The sequence below is a fragment of the Anthonomus grandis genome, chromosome 2 (assembly GCF_022605725.1).
Source record: "Anthonomus grandis grandis chromosome 2, icAntGran1.3, whole genome shotgun sequence".
NCBI lineage: Eukaryota > Metazoa > Arthropoda > Insecta > Coleoptera > Curculionidae > Anthonomus > Anthonomus grandis.
In genome coordinates, this window is record NC_065547.1 from 46,774,607 (window position 1) to 46,795,942 (window position 21,336).

Below are 21,336 nucleotides of genomic sequence, written 5' to 3' on the forward strand. Positions count from 1 at the left end.
TTTTGCATCATGTTATAGAACATAAAAAGTGGCAATGAAAAACTGTTTTTAGTTTTCCGATATTTCTTGAAATAAACTCGGTAGAAGGTAAAAACGATTTTGACAAATTTCGGTTTTTATTGGATATCTCCGGTATCCAATAAAAACCGAATTTTAAGTATCCGGAACTTTAAAATTTTTTAAACGTCATTTTATTAAGCTCTAAATTGCGCAACTTTGCCATCGACCCCGTAACTCTTACAGTTTCCGAGATCCCAATAATCACCCTCGAATTTGGAACACCCTGTACAATTTTACTATAAACTCTTATCAACTTACCGACATTTCTTCTTTATCACACTCGTGCAATACCCCAACTAATATTTCACTAATTTATTAATTAATTTATTTTTTGCCGGGTAGGCCTTAACGGTCATTTTTTTGCTTACCGAAATAACTCATTACATTTAATTATTTGAAATTATCGACGCAAAGGTGGTGGTGGTGGCGGTGCGTCAGCTGGCTAATTTAACAAATTATAATTTTATTATTGATAAATAGGTGGTAATGAACTAGACCCAATTACGTGCCATCGCCTGGGTAAGTAATTTAAAATAAAGTTTGATTTATTATAATAAACAATCGTCAGGACGCGTACCGTAAACTGATGATAGATTGATGCAGCGCAATAGGTCGAACGACTTTTCTTTTTTTTTTTTAATTTTGCGAAAATAACTAACGTTACTGTTTTATTCTATGTTTTTTTTAATTTGACGCTATGCACAACAATCTATGGAAAACAAAACAAAACAAAAGTAAAAACTTTAAGTCAGGGTGTCATTAAACATATATATACAGGGTGTTCGAAAAATAGACGGAGATATTTCAATGGGTGATTCCTTGTAAAAAAATATGAGAAAAAGTTTCTATATACATGGGTCCGGAAATGCACAGTTCTCAAGATACAGGGTGATACATTTTTTTTCAAATATTATTTTTTAATATTATACAACCGTTATGGTCAACTAATCAACAATCCTCGAGCCGTGTACAACTATACGGCTTTTTTTAATATAAGGCCAAATTTAAACTGTCAATATTTCGGAAGCTATCAATTTTTGGACCTTATATAAAGTTAACCTTATTTTTAATTATCTTCATGAAAAAATTATAAAAATAAGGGGTTTCCATTTTAAAAAATTGACTTTTAATGATTTTTTCATTTTAATTTTTAATGCTAGTTTTTGACCCGCCTGTATCTTTTTTTAGCCAAATATTAAAATAGTCTTTTAAAGTGGTCCTTCCTTAAAAAGAAAACCAAAACTAACCAATAAATAAAGGCTACTAAAAGGGAGTAATCGGCAATTATGTTAGGGTTTATAAACATAGCTTGTCACATGAAATTAAAAATATGTCAAAAACGGTTACACTTAGGTATAGGACATTATACACAAAATATACCTAGAATTTCACGTGGAAGCCAAAAATGTAAAAATATACAGCTATTTAAAAAATGAAGATGACACCTATTTCCGGTATAGCCGGAAACGTCACAACTGTCAAAATATTTTAGTTGTGTGGCCCCCATCGACTGTGCCATGTTGCCAAATGTTCAAAATTTTTGAAAAATTTGTTTCTGTGATATCATTCGCGCCTATTCGTCGTGAGACACCCTGTATAACCGCTAGACACATGAAAATATGTTTTAGGATATTACAAAATCCTACTAAATCGAATTCGACACCTCAGGCGATATTTTCGGTTCAGATTGCAACATAAAGGGAATAAAAAAGATGATGTTTCATCATTGGAACACCGAGAACAAATCGTGTGTGTCCAATTATGGAACACTGGGCAAAAACTGGGGGATTAATATAGCTATAGAATAGCCTCCTTATGCATCAATATAGCTTCGCAACGTCTCTGCATGCTATCTATCAGGATCGTGTTCAGAATTTCTGGAAGAATTTCATTTAAGGGTGAAACGGTCTTAAGTTCAGCCATTGTTTCGACAGCGGGCCTGTGTTCATCTAGCATTCGCTGCAACATGTTCCAAGCATGTTCGATGCAATTAAGGTCTAGAGATAATGGAGGGAGTGAAAGAAGCGAAAGTCAATGAGGTCTGGCACTAAAAAATTAAAGTCTGGACCGATAGTAGCATGAAATTGTGGTATAATATGCCGCCTGCATTGTTCTGCATTTATGTTGCCGTCGCAAATGTAAAGGTCAGTACGAACGTTAAAACCTATGCCACCCCACACCATTATTGAACCTCCTTGGAAAGGAACAGATCGTCGATTTATAGATGTACTAGTACTTCTTGGGTTGCTTTGTTCTTGTGTAGTCTAGACATCAGCTTTTGCACCAAGAGGTAGCTAAGCATACCTACTAGAAGGATATACAGGGTGCCTCCGATTAAGTCAGCACTATTGGTATCTCTGTTAATGTTTAAGATACAGGGTCGGTTAAATTAGCAAACTAGTAGGATTTTGTCTGTTGATTAAAATGGTGAAAACAGAAAAAAAATTGAACATCGCGTTTTCGAGAAAATGTGAAAAATGTACTTTTGTTAAATGGCATCCCCTGTATGTTTTTACATAAATCAAAAGATAATAATTTTCTTAATAAAAAAGTTTATTTACACTAATAGCCTAAACCTAAAGGTAACAAAGTTATAGCGATATTAATAATTTTGTCAAATTTAGGCAAGTTGGCCTTGAACTTTTTGAGAGCAAAACAAATAAATCATTGTTTGAATAATAAAATGACAGTAGCTGTAGAGATTTTATTAAATAAAGAAATACTGACAGTTACATGTTAGCAATGTTTGTGATTTTTGTAAAATCTAAATTAGTAAAATGCCTTTTACGCATATTGAAAAATGTGATATGTTAGAATGTTACCTTGTATGTCGAAAAAATTGTGACAGAGCGCTAGAAGAGTACCGCCAAAGATTCCAGACTCGTAACTTGCCAAACCAAAGTAGATACTTTTTAATTCTCTACAGAAAATTTAGAAGTAACGAAAACGTGTTTAAAAGAACTATACTCTATTTCAGAAGTGTATAGAGCAATAAACTGGGGAATTCCGTTCTGTTTGGCTACATTTCGTGGTAGTTCATAGGCGCAGGTACTTATAATATTTATGAATTTAATTTTCACGGATTAAATGCCTTTATTTTGAAAGAGATTAAATACTAAATAAATACTTTTAATCCTTTTGTATAGGTACCTATCTTTTAACGCTTTGTAACATGCAAAAATGGGATCAGGTAATATATACAGACTATAAATACTTTTAAATCATATTTTAAACGTTAGTAGTCACTGCTACGCTGTAGTGTAATCACAATATTATTATCCCAATATTTAAAAAATGGAGGTATTCAGTCCAACGAAAAGATGTACTAAAAATTCTGCACTATCGCTGAGTGAAAAAGTTATTATTTTAAATGTACATGATTGCATAAAACACGATTACCCTAGTTTTACTGTGCAAGAAATTGTTGAAAAATGTTCTCGAATGAGTGGAATTGGAAAGTCCACCATTTTCAAATTGTTGCGGGAAAGAAAAGTAGCAGGTCAAGTGGAATCTCCCAAGCAAAAGCCAGGACGACCTACAAAAGTCCCTGATGAAAATGGTAAATGTATAATTCGAAGAAAAGTTCACTCTTTTTATTTTAAAAAGGAAATACCCACCCTAGACAAAATTTTAATGGAGCTTGGCCAAGATGACAGTATTCCGTTGATAAGTAGAAAACTTTTATGGAAAACTTTAAAAAATATGGATTTTGCCTGGGAAAAGCATAACCGCAAAGCACTTTTACTGGAGAGCGACGAAATTGTTTGTTGGAGACGACAATACTTGAGAAGTATCAAGCAGTACCGCAGGGAGCAAAAGAAAGTTTTTTATCTTGATGAGACGTGGATTAACGAAGGTTATATAGTCATACATATTATGTACATATGTATATACATTTTATGTACATATTATGTTCAATCAACGAAAAGAAAGAATTTTACATTGAAACTAATACCCAACTAAGGTAGTGGCATAAAATATTGGTGGATCACCAGGTACCACTTTTGCATACCTAATGAGGTTTTATTGCTCTACACACTTCTGAAATAGAGTATAGAAGGAGGAACCAATTTATAGTAAGCGAGGATGAAATTTCTATTTTGGCATATTTTGAAGCTCATATGGAAAACTCAACTAGAGATTTAGCAAGAGCTTACGGTGTGAGCTTAGTAACAATTTGGCGGGTCTTAAAGAAACACAAATTTGTGCCATATAAGTATCGACCAGTACAAACATTGTTGCCTGGCGATAATGAAAGAAGACCTGCTTTTTGCAACTGGTTACGGAATGCAGATTACGGAAATATTTTAAACCGTATAATTTGGTGCGACGAAGCTAATTTTTCAAACAAAGGTATGTTTAACCGTAAAAATGTACACTATTGGTCCCAAGAAAATCTTTTCCTTACTGATCCCAGAAATCCTCAAAATCAATTTAGTATAAACGTTTGGTGCGGCTTAATAGGAAGCCAAGTAATAGGACCTGTGTTTTATGATGGCACTTTGACTGGAAGGAGATATGTTCATCTAATATTATCTGGAGCGCTGGAAGATTATTTGGATAATGTTAACTTGGAGGGACGGCAACAAATCTATTATCAACAGGATGGAGCACCTCCCCATCAACTAAATGATGTAAGAATATTACTTAATATACTGTTTGACGATAAATGGATTGCGACACGTGGCCCGATTCGTTGGCCACCTAGGTCACCAGACCTAACCCCTCTAGGTTTTTATTTTTGGTGTTACATAAAAAATGTATAAAAAAAAATACAGAACCGTTGATGAACTTCAAACACATATTAGGCAAATAATTGGGTCAATAGATAGAAGATCAATCTTAAAAGCTACAAGACGTATGCTTAAGTGTAGTCAGAAATGTATTGAACAAGATGGCGATGTTTTTGCTCATTTATTGTAAATTAGTAATTTTTCTTGATGTTATTTATTTCAAAGCCACCTTGCCTAAATTTGACAAAATTATTAATATCGCTATAACTTAATAACGTTATTTTTAGATTTAGGCTATTAGTGTAAATAAACTTTTTTATTAAGAAAATTATTATCTTTTGATTTATGTAAAAATATACAGGGGATGCTATTTAACAAAAGTACATTTTTCACATTTTCTCGAAAACGCGATGTTCAATTTTTTTTTTGTTTTCACCATTTTAATCAACAGAAAAAATCCTACTAGTTTGCTAATTTAACCGACCCTGTATCTTAAATATTAACAAAGATACCAATAGTGCCGACTTAATCGGAGGCACCCTGTAGAGTAGCACGGTCCGAATGCTCGTAATATACATATAATAACAAAATCAGAGAAAAATGGTAATATTGATAATACACCATACTAACTAAATCATACACAAAAAAAAAACAATTTGTGTACTGCAGCAAAAATAATAATGTTCAATTTAACTGGTCAAAACAACCTTGATTGTTTTGACCAGATTAAATTCAATCCAACCCAACCCAACCCAAACAGTCCAATAACATCCATTTTAAATTTGGGAAAAATAGTTTTAGAAATAGAATGCCATCATATTAAATCAATTAATCATTATAAAAATATTTATTTATTAGGTTCACTCGCTTAGTTTATTAAGATTGATTTAATTATAGATGTTATGCAGTCATTAGATTCTACGCAGCGGTTACTTCTGTCCACCGGGTATGGATAGGCAACTCCGATTACATCGGCGCGTTGCGTATTGTATGACAGACAGAAATTTAGTTCCCTAAGGCCCAATACAGACGAAGCAACACGACATCAACACGGTACTTGAGCAATATGTCGCTCACGTGTCGCCGCCATATATTTAAATGCAGCTATTCACACGACGCGATGAAAGGTATACGACAACGTGGCTACAAGTTGCTCGTCAATATTTTCATTTAGTCGCCAGCAAACTGTAATTTTGAAAATTGTCATTGAAGTGAAAAAATTTCCATGTTTGTATAACTTCAAACGGTCGGATTATTCAAGGAAGGACATAAGCGAAAAAGCGTGGCATGAAATATCAAAGAAACCAAGTTTTCTGGTAAGTAACAAATTTATTTAATTAATTTTAAACACATGCATAACATAATGTTTTATTTAATGCTAATTGAGGTTGTTTTAATATTTTATTTTGGTACAAATACACTAATAACAATATTTATTTTGCCAAGGAAGAGCAATACGTGGTTTTATAAAATAGTTAGTCAAATATTTTCGCAGTGTCGTTGGGCCTGAAGTCGGCTGTAAATTAATGTCTTCTTCTTGCAAAAGAATATCGTTTTGCGGTCTACTTGTGGTTCTTGTTGGTTCATTTATAGATGTTGTATACTGAGACCCCTCTCGTTTTCGGACAAAATTATGTAAAATACAAACAGCTTTTATTATATTTACCGTATTTTCTATTTTTCTACAACGAATTGGGCAACTCAATACTTGGAAGTTTTCTGTCATCATTGCAAAACTACATTCAATGGTTTTTCTTGCACGACTTAATCTGTAATTGAAAATTCTTTTTTTGTTATCTATTAAAGTCAAAGGATATGGCCTCATCATATACTGCTTTAACGGAAACGCATTATCTCCCACAAAATAAAACGGGAAATCTTGCTGCGAATCATCATGAGGCAAATGTGAATTTTCCGGTATGTTAAGGCCTTTTCTTTCTAACCAATAATGCATTCGGGATTCTCTAATTATATCACCATCGTTACTTCTCCCAGCAAATCCAGTTTCCACCATAGTAAACAAACCATCAGCATCACACACTGTCATTAAAACAATTGAATGATATTGTTTATAATTAAAATTGGATGAGCCAGAATTAGGAAGTTGTTCAATCCGTATATGTTTCCCGTCGATCGCTCCCAAACAGTTTGGTATGTTCCAGACTTCATAAAAACGCTGAGATATATTTATCCAGTCCTCAGTATTTGGTATTTTCATGTACTCATCTTTCAGTTTTTGCCATATAAGCAGTGTTGTGGCAGTTATAATTTCTGCCACAGTAGTGTATCCTACTTGAAAATATAATGACAAAGACATGAAGGTGCAACCAGATCCTAGGTATCTGAAACAAAAAGAAGTCATATATAATAATAATAATAATAATAATAATAATAATAATAGTAATAACGATTAATACATATATTTATTTTTTTCAGATCAAGAATGCAAAGAGAGGTGGAGAAACATTCGATCAGCATTTGCACGCAGCCTGAAGCCAGCCCCGAGTGGTTCCTCGGCAAAGTCAAAGAAACCATACTATCTTTATGATTATTTGCTATTTATTCTGCCCTATGTCAAACCAATAAATACAACTGAATCATTATGAAGGCCCACCAAATCCTTCAGAAAGTCAAGTCGCTTTGCAAGTGGATGAGACTGCCGCAAATAACCATGAAGATGAAGAATCACCTGCACCATCAGAAGTGTTATTTATTAATAACTCCGAGAGAGAAGATTTTGTCCCTATTACTTCAAAGTCGACGAAGAACCCACAGTACAACACAACAGAGAAAAAGAACATGTACAATAATTTGGACAAATCATTTTTGGAGTATTTGCAGAATAAGAAAAAAAACTTGCCCCTGCTGATGAAAATGAAACTGCTAGAAAATATTTTTTGCTTAGTTTATTACCCGACATTAAAACACTTACCGATGATCAAATGCGACCCTTTAAGCTAGAAGTTCTGCACTTGATTGACAACATAAAGAAAAGCTCAGGACCATCTACAATAACAACCCCAATTTCTTCTACTGCCTCAAATAATTACCCATACTCTTCATCAAGAAGTGTTTCTCAATCATCACGACATTCGTTTGGTACAAATGAAATATCTTCAGCTAATAATGGACTATATGGAAATTTTACTTCGGAGGCCCAGATAGGAATCACTTCACCACCAAACGAATATTAACGGGAAGAACAATCTCATATCAACCAAACCTTTTGGGAAAACCTTTAAAATCCCAATAACTTTATAATATTTACTATAAATATTTAAAATGTCAATAAAATTAAACTTAATAAACTAAAGAAAGATTTTTTTTTACTTACCTAAGTGTTATAAGTAACCTTTCCTCTGCACTAATACATTCTATCATTACTGTATTTTGTTTGTGAAGAAAAGGTGCCACAACTCTTAATAATTCTCGATAACTTTCTTTGGACATCCTATAAAAGGCCTGAAATTTTTTATCAGTCTGCCATAATTCTCTCGCTGCGATGAACAGTCTTCTCCTTTTGTTATTTCTAATATAAGGATGTACCCAATATTTTCGTCGTCGTCTTCTTCTTCTCCGATTTCGCAAATATAAATAAAGAAGCATGTCTTCTTCGTCGCTAGAGTCTTCTTCGCTACTGGACATCTTTAGATAAACTGGCAATTTGGTTTTATGTTCCGATAATATCTCATATTATCGTATGGCCTCGTCTGGATACTGACACACGTCGGCAACATTCGAGCGACATGTTGGTCCGGGTATCATGTTGATGTCGTGTTGCTTCGTCTGTATTGAGCCTAACGTTGACACAATAGTAATTTATGTTGATATTATTTTATTGAAAAATATATATTTTAAGAAAGTGACTGAAATTGCATGTCACTTGTGCAATAAATTTTTTACAAGAAATAATAACTTTAAATCGCATATAAAACGTTTTCATGCAACATCTTTTAAGAAATTATATCTCAAAGAAACAAAAAAATGTCAAAGTAAAAACATGTGCTATGTGTACACAAAGCATACCATAGCTGGTAATAGGCTGGTTGGTTTAGAGCTCGGTCAAGCCTTTGATGTTGCATGTCCAAGGTTGTCTGGATAGGCTTGACTTTGTTTAGGTCTAGTGGATTGCTTTGTTGTTAGGTGAAGACAATCATGTTGATACGGGGAAGTTTAATATTCTTGTAGTGTGTGTCTGAATTTCGATGATTCTTACTGATACGGTTTTCTACGTGGACTTCGCAGGCAGTATCTATTTCCACGATGTTAGTACCACTTAATGAAATGTTGGGACAGCAAAACTGAGTTGCTGCAGGGGATTGAAGTATAATCCATTTTTCCTGTTACAGTTTTTCAGCTTTTATGGATTCGATTCGTTTTTTGACCTGGTAGCATTGGGATACTCTTTAATTGAACTTTAACATGTGAGCTTCGCAGGACACATCTTTGTCTATTGACCTTATATATACTCGTTGGTTGCGATATTTTTACATGGGTGCTTGAATTTTGCATATTTATGCTTGTATTTGCTTTGAAGAAGTATTATATTATGGAACTGTTGTGATGGGATGGGTAGAGGTAATGGCAAGATGGTAAAGTAGATAAATATTTTTTTCGCCCATAGGCATTTCTACAGTAAAAATTAATTTATTTCCCTTTGCATAACTTTTCCAAAAAAAGAAATATGTTGCTCGATATTTGGATCAAATGGTAGTTTGCTAATTTCCAAACTCGCAGAAATTATTTGAATTTCATTAAGTAAGTCATGTGGACTTATTATATAAATGTATAAAAGGCATTTAGTTTTGAAAAAGACATTGTTGCTTGAAGCTCTTCTAAAACGTCGGCAATTTCTTTAACAGTTTTTACATACTAAGCAAAAATTACATAGAATTTATATAATTTGGATTACAGTGTTTGTCAGTGATGGAAAATTGCCTCATTTAGGAATTTTTTCTTATAAAATAATAACTAATGCATCTTTACCCTCTGAAATTAGAAATAAATTAATTTTCCGCGCTAGCATTCACTCGGTAAATATATAATTACAATGCCTCAGCATCGAACTACTCTATTTTACGTATAAATTGTTCAATTATTTATCACTTATATTTGAAGCTTTCCTTTAATAGTTAATATTTTAAACTATGCCACTAGGCTTAGTTTCCACTTATATTATAAAATAATCTATTTTCTTGCTAATAAAAAAAGTTTTGTGCTGCTTCTGGAATTTTCTAGCAAATGCACTAAAACTTCTGATATTAGCTTTGGACTTAGATTAAATGAATCTGATTATCCCAATCGAGTACATTAAATCAGTTTACATTTTAGATTATTTTCTGTGTTACTATATTCATAGGTTCATTTAGATGCTTGTTAATAAACTACAAACACTATGTGCTGTTGTTATAATGCTAATACCTCCCTCTGCACTAATACTCGAAGACGAATATCTCTTGTTTTTTTTTCTTATGCATCAGTTATTTTTCAATTAATCTGTATGTTGAGTTAGGATAAAAACTATTATTTAGTTTTTAATATTTTTCTTACACAAAAAAAATTAAACCTCTTATTTTCTAAATTAAACTTTGACTCTGAAGCTTAAAACCCTCACCGCAGCTTGATAAATTGCCTTACTGATGTAAACCTTCAATCCATACGCTAAACATAATTTAATTGGCAATTTTTGAACCATCGAGAACAGTTGCAGTTTATTACATCGCTCACTTTTCAAAGTAACAATTTTCTTACTTTACTTGTATGTATAAATAAAATTAGTAATTGAATTGGGATTGCGGCGTTAAATTTACTGATAGCACCTAACGGGAGTGTTGTATTTAGTAATGATTAATGAGGCATTGTTAACCACACAGGAAGCATTTGAAGTAGGAACGTGTTGCAATTTAGAGGCTCTTTTGGGTCTTTCAAACGTAAAATCAAAAACTGGATAAATGATTAAAGGATAGAGAAGTTTGTAATGATTTAATAACTCTTAAATAGATCCAATGAATACTTTTTGTTTCAAATTGATTTTGAAATGTTAAATTACATGTATTTGTGTTATATATTGTACTAATTATATCCAGAAATGAACGTTGTAACCCGGCTATAGTCTGTTTACCCAATAAGGACATAACTAACTAAATTATTAAATGGGTAAATGTCATCCGATTATGTAACCACAAATCATGCACAAGTGTTTAGTGTGCTTCAGTGATATTTCTTAACGTTTATTTTTTATTTATTGTATTATTATTATACAGCAGGGCTGGCAATTTTTATTCGTACTCTTTTGATAAACTGTACAATACAAAGACTGGATGGTGATTTTCTGTTTTCAGTAGATCAGTCAAATATTTCTGCATCGGTATGTATAAATATGAAATACCACATTAATCATCTAAAAGTTCATTGACGACGAAATGGTCTTTCCTGGCTGAACTATACCAATATGCACTTAGGTATAGCACCTATGTAGGTCCACTACTATTGCCTATAACAAACTACATGCTAGGCTAGATTCAAATATAATTTACTGTATTTAGAATCAGATGTCAGATATTAAAGTTAATTCATTATTGTAGAGCTAACCAACATCAGGTTAATTAATACGAAAGTTAACTCACCCTCCTTGGATATCCAGATAGTGATATAGCAAAATAAGTTATTGCCCTGCTATTTTTTGCCAATACGTACATAGGTATGGCACCTTTGTTAGTACAATACTACTAATAATAAGTTACTTGTCAGACTAGATACTTCTATTAAAGGGATGTTTTTTCTTCACAATAAGTTTTCCATAAGCTTTTACTCAAACTGGAATTTTGTGAAATATTGGTGGCTAAAATGAAGTAAAATGGGCATTTATTGAATATTTAGGATTTGCATTTTAATTTAAGCTGCTGGCTGATATCCCAATGGAGATAATTAGAAGAAGTTTAAAGTGAAACAGGAACAACTCAAGATCATAAATAATGAGTCTCTATATTTTTAGAATGCCCTATCAAACAAATTAATGTACAAAATAGGTTTTTAATGACTTTAAATGTAAAATTACAAATTATGAAATATTGTATAAATTGGTTTCAAATGAAAATCGAAAAACTATAATAATAATTATAAATATAGATTAAATCTCAGTAATGTTTGAATGTATGTTGTAGAAAGTTTATAATTTTGTATATTTATCAGATATATAGATAACACATGTTCAGATTATCATGCCCCAAATAACTACGCTGATAATTACCCTTATCAAACTAATAAAACTACGCGAATCGTTCAAAGTATCGATTGATATTTTATCAACATAATTATCTTTCGGTTTGTTTAACACACGATTATTTATACTAAAATTATACATCTCTCATTATTTCGGTAAACCATTTTCGAGATAAATAAATTTATTAATTTTTATTTAATAAAAAAATAGTAAAAATGAGTAACACATCATTATTATCGTTAAATATAAATTTATTCAATGATTTTTTTATAAATTTTTGGTTTTGATATATTTATTAATGTATATGGTCAAGGTGTATTTATTAACTTGTAGAATATACGTATATCATATACGATTCCGCTCACAAAAGGCAGAGAATTTCGGGATTTAATAAAAATGACACGGAACTTACATATCTATAATATTTTTTTATAGCTTTTTAACTCGATTACTACACCGCAAATATTTGATGCAATTCTTCTAAAAAATCATTGTTTTTCGTCAATATTATCAAATTTAATAACGCTGTTTTTATACTAAATTTTTATATAAAAAATTATATAAAATTTAAATAAACAGTGTTATAAAATTAAATACTGACTATATATTTCCTGCAAAAACATTGTTTTTTATCAACACAACCCTTACCCCCCCACCCACCCCAAACATTTGTCCAATAAGAAATTCTTTTGAAAAAATACCCTTTTTCGTTTATAATATTTAATCTAGTAGCACTGTTTTTGTATTAAATATTTATTAATAGACATACATATAATTATATTAAATTTAAATAAAAAAACTGTTTTATTAGATTAGATATTAATGACTAAACTAGCTGTTATTCATACGTATTATTTTGAAAAACAATGATTTTTGAAAACAATTTCTTACTGGTAAGTTGTGTGGGGTGGGTGGGGGGTAAGGTTAGGATTAATGAAAAACGTTTTTTTTTGCAGAAAATAATTGCATTATAAAAAAATCTATAGTTTTTGTATTTTTAATTTTCTTACATAACCTTAAGGTTTTCGAGTAAAACGTGAAAAATCCCTATTTAATTTTTCGAAAGCAAGGCATACTGCTATGAAATTTGCAGTAGTTGTGCCATTTTTTTTCGCAAATAAGTGGAAATTTTTTTTTTTAATATAAGTCAATAAATTTTAAAAATTTTAGTTTTTTTTGGTTATATATACAACTTTTTATTATCTAGGTTCAAAAATACATTTTTTAAAGTAAAACTATTGGTATATTTATCAACCGTATACGGTAAAGTTATATTTACTATACTGTAGAATATACGTATATCATATTCGATTCTGTTTACAATAGGAAGAAAATTTTGGCATTTTTGGCAAAAAAATTGACAAGGGATTTACATAGCTAGTATTTACACTCGATCACTATGCCTCAAATATGTTACATTGGAATGCATTAACGTATATGAATGAAAAAAAATTAAAAATATAAATTTCTTCAAAACTAAACAGGGATTTAAAAAATAAAATTTATTTTAGAAAAATGCAGTGGTGTAATTTTGTTTATTAAATAATATTTAGGATAAGCCCCATATGGACTCGTTGGCTGTTCAAATGAAGAATTTATATATTAAACATTATCTTTATTTTATTAAGGTGTAAGTCTTCGCGAATTCTGGAAATTTAAAATAATTATCCATTATTCTCAAAGAGACTTAAGTATATGAACAAATGGGGGGAGAAAGTAAACTCAAAGTCCAAGTCTCATAAATCAAGCGTCTATTTAAAGGTTACGCGTTTCGCCGCATTAGGGCATCATCAGACCTAAGTAAAATTAACAAAATTAAATAATACGGAACAGAACGCTAATTAGCAGAAAAGACATACCTATCTAAATACAAAAAACTGCACACTGACTCACACTAACATAAATAAAAATAAAATAAAATAAGTTTACACCATCGCGTGTATCGTTATTGACTAAAATATGAATTTTAAAACGCCAAATATCACATCCAGTAAATTTTTTTACATATTATTTTATAAAGAATGAAAACAAGTACAATTATGAAAGGAAAAAAATATACAAAAAAATTTTCAAAAAACACAGGGATCGAACCAGAGACCATTGGATCTGAAGTGTCGCCAAATCGGGGTAATGATGTAGGATGCGAGTAATTACGTTATATGAGACAAGATTAATTTTTTTTTTTTTTACACAGCGGAACACTCACCACTTTTCAAAGAATACACCCCAGATTTTAAAGTTTGCTCCATTTTATCCTTTGTGTTTATCAAGTGCTTTTTCAAAGTTTTTGCAGTTTTAAAAGCTATTGAAAGATTAAGATTATTTTTAAATAGTTTTGCAAGTTGGAGAAATATTGAACCAAAAAATGTTAAAGATCTGAATTTGTTAAGATTTAAAGAATTGGAGTGTAAGATGTGGTAGGAGAATTTATATTTATTCATGTATGCGAAAAAAAGTTTTTTTATGGTAGAAAGTGGAAAACCATTATTAACTGCAATCTGCTTGATTATGTTAAATTCTTTATAAAAAGATTTCTTGGATAGAGGAAGGGTGAACATATAACAACCTATATAACAAAGAGTTAAATGAAGCAAACTTGTGGGTATGTGGTGAGTTAGAAGTGAATTGTATGATGTTGTCAGTTGTGGATGGTTTCCTGTATATATCGAATTCAATTTTATTATTATTCCTGGTTAACAAGAGGTCTAAGAAAGGCAAACTTTTGTTGTGCTCCTTTTCTAAGGTAAATGAAATTCTATGAATATACTATGTAGACTGTTTGTAAAATTTAAGAAGGTGGACAATTGATCGTCATTGCCTACCGGCAAAACGCGTAACCTTTAAATAGACGCTTGATTTATGAGACTTGGACTTTGAGTTTACTTTCTTCCCTCATTTGTTCTGGAAATTTGCTTAATTGCTACTAGAGGTTTTCCAATTTTCGTTTTTTTTTTTGGACACTTACCTTTTTGGTTTAATTTTCTTGATATTTGCGTAAAGAATTAATGCAGGCTCCTGACTATATAAGGAACATTTTTGATAGATATTTCAGTTTTTCACAAAAAAAACCTTTTTGTTACCAATTAGTCTAATCCTTCACTAAGAACTAAGTAAGGAGCAAAGCGGTTCTTCTATTCCTACTTTTAAAACTTTTTAAGTAATAATTTTATTTTAATTTTCAAAAATATACATCTTAAAATAATTATAAAAATCTTCCATGCAGACGGTCCTTGTTATGAAGCAGGCCAACATTATTATGCGCACGAGCGACAGTTTTTTCGATCGGACAGTCTTAAATGGACAAACTGCATGGATGGCGGAATTTTTTGTTATTTTATAAATTATTTTTTAAAACCTATTTTAAATTTGTTCAAGTGTTCTATTAAATAATTTATAATTAATTTTTATAGGTTCTAGAGTAATTATTATTATTTAAAAAATTATAATAATTCTAATAATTCATTCATTCATTCATTCTATAAAAAAATATAATAATTCAATTACTATCTTATACTTGGTCACTAAAATGGTAACAATGTTAAGAGGCGAGTAGATCCACCAAAGAGTGACGTTCATGACATTGACATAGATTTGAAAATTCTATGTCAATAGAAAGTGGATAAAATCACAGAACCAAATTGCGAGTCACAAATAAATTAAACTCACATTTAAAGGAAAATGTAGTAGAAAGAAAAAGAGTAACTAAGAAGAAATTAATTGATGGATTGCAAAGCTTTTGACGAACAAGTGTAGTCATTACTGACTATTCTTAATCAAAATATCCAGCCTGTTAGGAACAAGACAATTTAAATTGAAGCACGAATAAATGTAGATGTCGTCAGCCTTAGTGAATATTGAAGCTGATACCTTTAATATTCCAGGCTACAACCTTGCAGCGGCTTCAGATTATAAAGCTGGAGGAACAGCTGCTGAATTATGCTTAATACGAACTCTTATTTAGGGTGTAAGATTTTGAACGAAGTCAACTTCTTTGTTGTAGCAACACCACCGTTGCAGTGTTAATTTAAAGAATTTGAACAGGCACTGGTTCACTTGATGAATTTGTATAAGCCAAGAATGTAGATTGTGATATACGCTAAGCGAGGAATTTGAGACACTTTTCTAGATGATTAAATATAAAGTTAAACTGCCTGCATATTAATCCATATGTACTTAAACGTTTTTTAATCCGATAATTATGTATCTTGTATCGCCCTGCAGCATTCTTGTTCGATGCTCTATTGATTATCCTGCTCAGGTCTATCAGCCTTAGTCACATAGGTGTTATTTCTTGGGTCTCACTAATTCTATGTTCCTCGTCTTTTATCCAAGGTTCATTCTGGTCATGCGTAATCTCTTTTTTTTTTCGTTGTTTATCGCCATTTCTTAGTGAAGTATTTCTTAGTAACTTAAAAACAAAAATAATGAGCAGTAATTTTAAAAATAACATCATCTTTTATAAACGGTATGTGGATGATATCTATATGATTTGGAATGGAAGTGAGGTAGAGCTTACAAATTTCCATAATTATGTCAACTCTCTTCACTCTAAAATTGAGTTCACAATCGAAGGGGAACAGAACAACACATTACCATTCTTAGATTTATTACTTAAGAGGGAAAGAAATAATATATCCTTTGAAATATTCGGTAAACAAGCAACAACAGATAATATTATACAATATAATTCAACATCACCATCCTCACATAAATTTACTGCTTTCCATTCTTTGTTTCACAGACTTTTTAACATCCCACTTTCTCGTGAAGCTTTTAAAAAAGAATTCCTTACTAATAAACAATTAGCAGCCAGTAACTTTTTTTCCTCTTAAACCAATATATAAAATGTATTTTCAGTATGTGAACAAGTATAAATTATCATTCGAATTTCGAACATCAAAGCGAATTTTTATATTTTGATAATGTATTTCTGGATGGCATGGAGAGATCACTGAATCTGATTGCAGGTGATTATCAGATATTGGTGATTTTAATATGCATTACAACAGTAACAGCTGATGCTGGTAATACGGTTTTTATTTTATTTTAAGATTTTGAAATGGTTTGAAAATATGTAATAGCTAGACACTATTGTGTTGAGATTAACAACAAGGGTACTTTCTTTCGCAATAGACGAAATGCTTTAAATCGTATTAAAATATTCTAAATAAAGATTTAAATTGATCGTAATGATTCAAATTACTCCCGTAAGACTTAGTGCCACTTTTCAAACACCCCCAGTAAACAATTTATTGGCGTTCCATCAAGAGCACGATACTTATAAAAGCTTTCCGATCATATACACGATCTGAGGCAATAACGGCCTTTCCTATTTAAGTGCACATTAAATCTAAACGGCCAGCAGTAAAAAGGGAGAAAATGGAAAAGTAGCAACCATTTCGATATTGGCGTTACTTTGTTGCCGTCGGCTTTATTCAATTAAGACCATCCCTGACCCTTTTTTTTTCTAGGTACACCCCCATAATATCGAGATGAAAATTCGTTGTTGTTCAATTTCTGGGCCACCATGGCGTCGCATAATAATTAACAATCATGTAGCGGCGCCGTCTGGCGTCCTCGTCGTCGCTATAGCGTCACGACGTCTTTACATTCCATCAAAAGTGCACGATGGGAAACGTGATCTGTGTTCAATTTATGTTACACAACCGATAAGCGAATTATTGTTATAGGGCCTAGCAATAATGTGCTGCTAACTGGTTCGAATCTGCTCTATCGGTTGAGGAAAATTTTGGATTTAAATTGTTCGACCGTATGTTATTTGACATACGGGTTTTGAGAAATTCATATAAAATTGTGGGACAAGTATTGCTGATTTAGTTTTAAAAACCTGATGTACTTATATATTTTAATAAAAAGTCAGTTGAATTGAGATTTTGTTAGTCCCACTGACTTTATGTCATCTTAAGTTCGATTATTAAGATATTTTGTTAGGTCAATTTCGAAGTTTTAGTGTAAAAATTTGATACAGGGGGTGTACCGGAAAAATGAAAAATCCCAAACTTTGGAGGTCGATATCTCGGCTTCTATGGGCACTATCAAGAAAATTCCAACGATTTTGTCTTAGTTTCGTCCATCTGAATCCAACAAGGCCATCTGCAAGAGCGTAGCTCTCATATTAGCCAAGATATCGCATTTCTAGAGTCAATTTTTGGGCTCAAAAACGAGGTCGAAAAATGACTTTTTTCCAAATTTTCAAAGTGCTCTTATTCCCTTAGTTCTGCTCGAATCCCGTTATAACCCGGTGTTTTCGTGATGTAGATGATAGAAGCAAGTTGCTGGTGTAGTTAGTTCGATTTTGAAAAAAAATAAATTTTTGATTAAATAAATTCGATAAGGAGGGGTGTACCGGAAAAATGAAAAATCCCAAACTTTGGAGGTCGATATCTCGGCTTCTATGGGCACTATCAAGAAAATTCCAATGATTTTGTCTTAGTTTCGTCCATCTGAATCCAACAAGACCATCTGCAAGAGCGTAGCTTTCATATTAGCCAAGATATCGCATTTTTAGAGTCAATTTTTGGGCTCAAAAATGCGGTCAAAAAATGACTTTTTCCGAATTTTCATAGTGCTCTCATTCCCTTAGTTCTGCTCGAAACCCGTTATAACGCGGTGTTTTCGTGATGTAGATGATAGAAGCAAGTTGCTGGTGTAGTTAGTTCGATTTTGAAAAAAAATAAATTTTTGATTAAATAAATTCGATAAGGAGGGGTGTACCGGAAAAATGAAAAATCCCAAACTTTGGAGGTCGATATCTCGGCTTCTATGGGCACTATCAAGAAAATTCCAATGATTTTGTCTTAGTTTCGTCCATCTGAATCCAACAAGACCATCTGCAAGAGCGTAGCTTTCATATTAGCCAAGATATCGCATTTTTAGAGTCAATTTTTGGGCTCAAAAATGCGGTCAAAAAATGACTTTTTCCGAATTTTCATAGTGCTCTCATTCCCTTAGTTCTGCTCGAAACCCGTTATAACGCGGTGTTTTCGTAATGTAGATGATAGAAGCAAGTTGCTGGTATACTTAGTTCGATTTCGAAAAAAATCAATTTTTGGTGAAAAAAAAACGATACGAGGAGATGTACCCGAAAAATGAAACATTCTAAACTTTGGAGGTCAATATCAAGAACTCTTAATCTCTCAGAACAAGTCAAGTCAAGAACTTTTTATCCTTTAAAGATATGCGCATGCGTGATTCACAATCGGTTCGGAATTTTATTCAACCGCGATCGATCCACGGACTGTCAAGATATAAATTTGTTTGGGTTAGTATAGGTTATATTTTTCGATTGTTTTGTTTAGGAAGGAGTTATTTTCTTTAAACAGTATAGGTTTAAGGCAGAGAAATGGTCAAGAAATATTGTAACAAATTTTACAAGAGTCTCGTTCCTGTTCTTTATAATATGGGAATACACCAAATCGATCTGCCAGTTCATTAGTCAGTGCTTAACTCATTAAAAAATGTTGAGAATATAGGCTGTCATCAAATTGTGGGACAATGTTATCCAATGTTCACTTTTAGGAACTTCGGTAACTTCTAAGAGCTTCTCCAAGTCCTCATCACTGGAACTTAAATGATCAGACATGGCAATTTAATCATGGATAACTAATCTAAAGCAAAATCGATTTAATTAAAACAGGAATTGCTAGTTAAGCGACAAACTACCCATAAAACTAATAAAAAACAGTAGGACAATCAATTATTATTTGTAACAGTAACTATTATTATTAAAATAAACACAAAAAGAGTAAATAATCGACATGCGTGAAATATGTCATTAAAAATCTACAGCGCAAGTCCAGACCTCAAAATTGTAATGAGAGTCCAAGGTTCAATTGAACTAGTTACAGATTGATCTTGAACAAGTAACAAAACATCCCCGAACGGCAACATTTCGAATCTCGGTACTAATTGTACAAATTTGGCATATCGCGTGCACGTCTCGTTCAGTGTATACGCACCTTTAAGTTATGAGTTATGACTATCCATTAAAAAAAGTTGTATAAACCCGGCATAATAAATTTAAAAAAATATTGAGGTATAAATTAAGACACTTGTTCTTTTTTGCATTTTATCGCTGAAAAGTTTAACCTCACCGGAACTGTTCTACAAAAACATATGTCATAGATTAATAATTCTTAGATAGACAAGTCCCATAAGAGCCAGTTGAACACTGAACGCCGATTGACTGTTGCGCCCTCTAAATGTCGAGGAGTAGTACTAACCTGAAGTGAAAATGGGTTTGCGACGTCAAATTAAAAATTTGATTATGGCGCCAAATTTGAATTTTGCTCTACTATACTGTGCTCTTAAAATTAGTACAAAATGAACCACACATTTTAGGACATTATAGTAGTTAGATTGAAAAATTTGTAATGCGGGACTTTTTTGTCACCATATTAAATAAAGTCCTCGTCTTTGTCACTTTTCCTGTTTCCGTACTATAATTTCTAAAAGACCTTCATTTCTAGGTTAAACAATAAATATTCACAGTATGTATAACTATATTATAAAGATATTACAAAAAAATTATACAATCAAAATTAAGTGCTTGTTAAAATATTAGATAAAATATAAAAATTCTTCCAAATTCCATTGGAATACATAATTTCATAAGGAACTTTGTTGTATGAAGAGCACAGCTTACAAAACATAATTTATACAGAGTGTGGCAAAAGATTATAGTTCTTTTGAAAACATCTTTATTATCTCCAATAATGTTTACATGCGTATATTACAATTAAAACTCCCTAATCAATGTATGCAAGCATTGGTCACGAGAGTAACTATTTTACTTCTATACAGTAATCCTATGCCTAAAAAAAAACATCAAAGACGTATCAAAGAATATTTGAATTTTTTTGGAATAATTACTAAATGGTTGAACACATCTTATATTTTTAGGCAATTCATTAAATACCCTAAAAGCTTTTGCAATAGGATTTCCTAAGCCTATATAGTTCTGATAAATGTTATTTACACTTCTTGTTGGATAATTATGTATCATATTCGTAAAAGCAATGTTTATAGTAGATTTTTGCTTTTTGTAGATAATTTTATATACTAGTTTACATTGTTTTATTATTAGTATTTTATTTAACTTATTAAGATGTAATTCTTGATAAAGTGTATCTGTATGAGTAAGCCTATCGTAATTAAAAAGAACATTAAAACATTTACTTTAAAGAGTTTCAACAGTAGTAAAATTAGTTTGAGCATACACTCCCCAAACAGGGAGTAAATACCTAAGGTGAGACATCAAGAAAGCATTATAGATATTATTTTTAGTTTTTGCAGTTAAAC

The 21,336-nt window shown here is 31.6% G+C and overlaps 2 protein-coding genes across 6 annotated transcripts in view; one reads left to right on the forward strand and one right to left on the reverse strand.

Moving 5' to 3' along the window:
* The window catches only part of LOC126746785 (clavesin-2-like), a 77,942-nt gene extending 77,436 nt beyond the window's left edge, over positions 1-506 (reverse strand). Inside the window, exon 1 of the mRNA XM_050455182.1 lies at positions 319-506. Coding sequence (XP_050311139.1) covers positions 319-324 — 6 coding nt within the window. The 5' untranslated portion in view covers positions 325-506. The remainder of the gene's footprint in view (positions 1-318) is intronic.
* LOC126746706 (rabphilin-3A) overlaps positions 1-21,336 on the forward strand; it is an 83,467-nt gene that overhangs the window by 20,732 nt on the left and 41,399 nt on the right. The gene's annotated exons all lie outside the window — the stretch shown is intronic.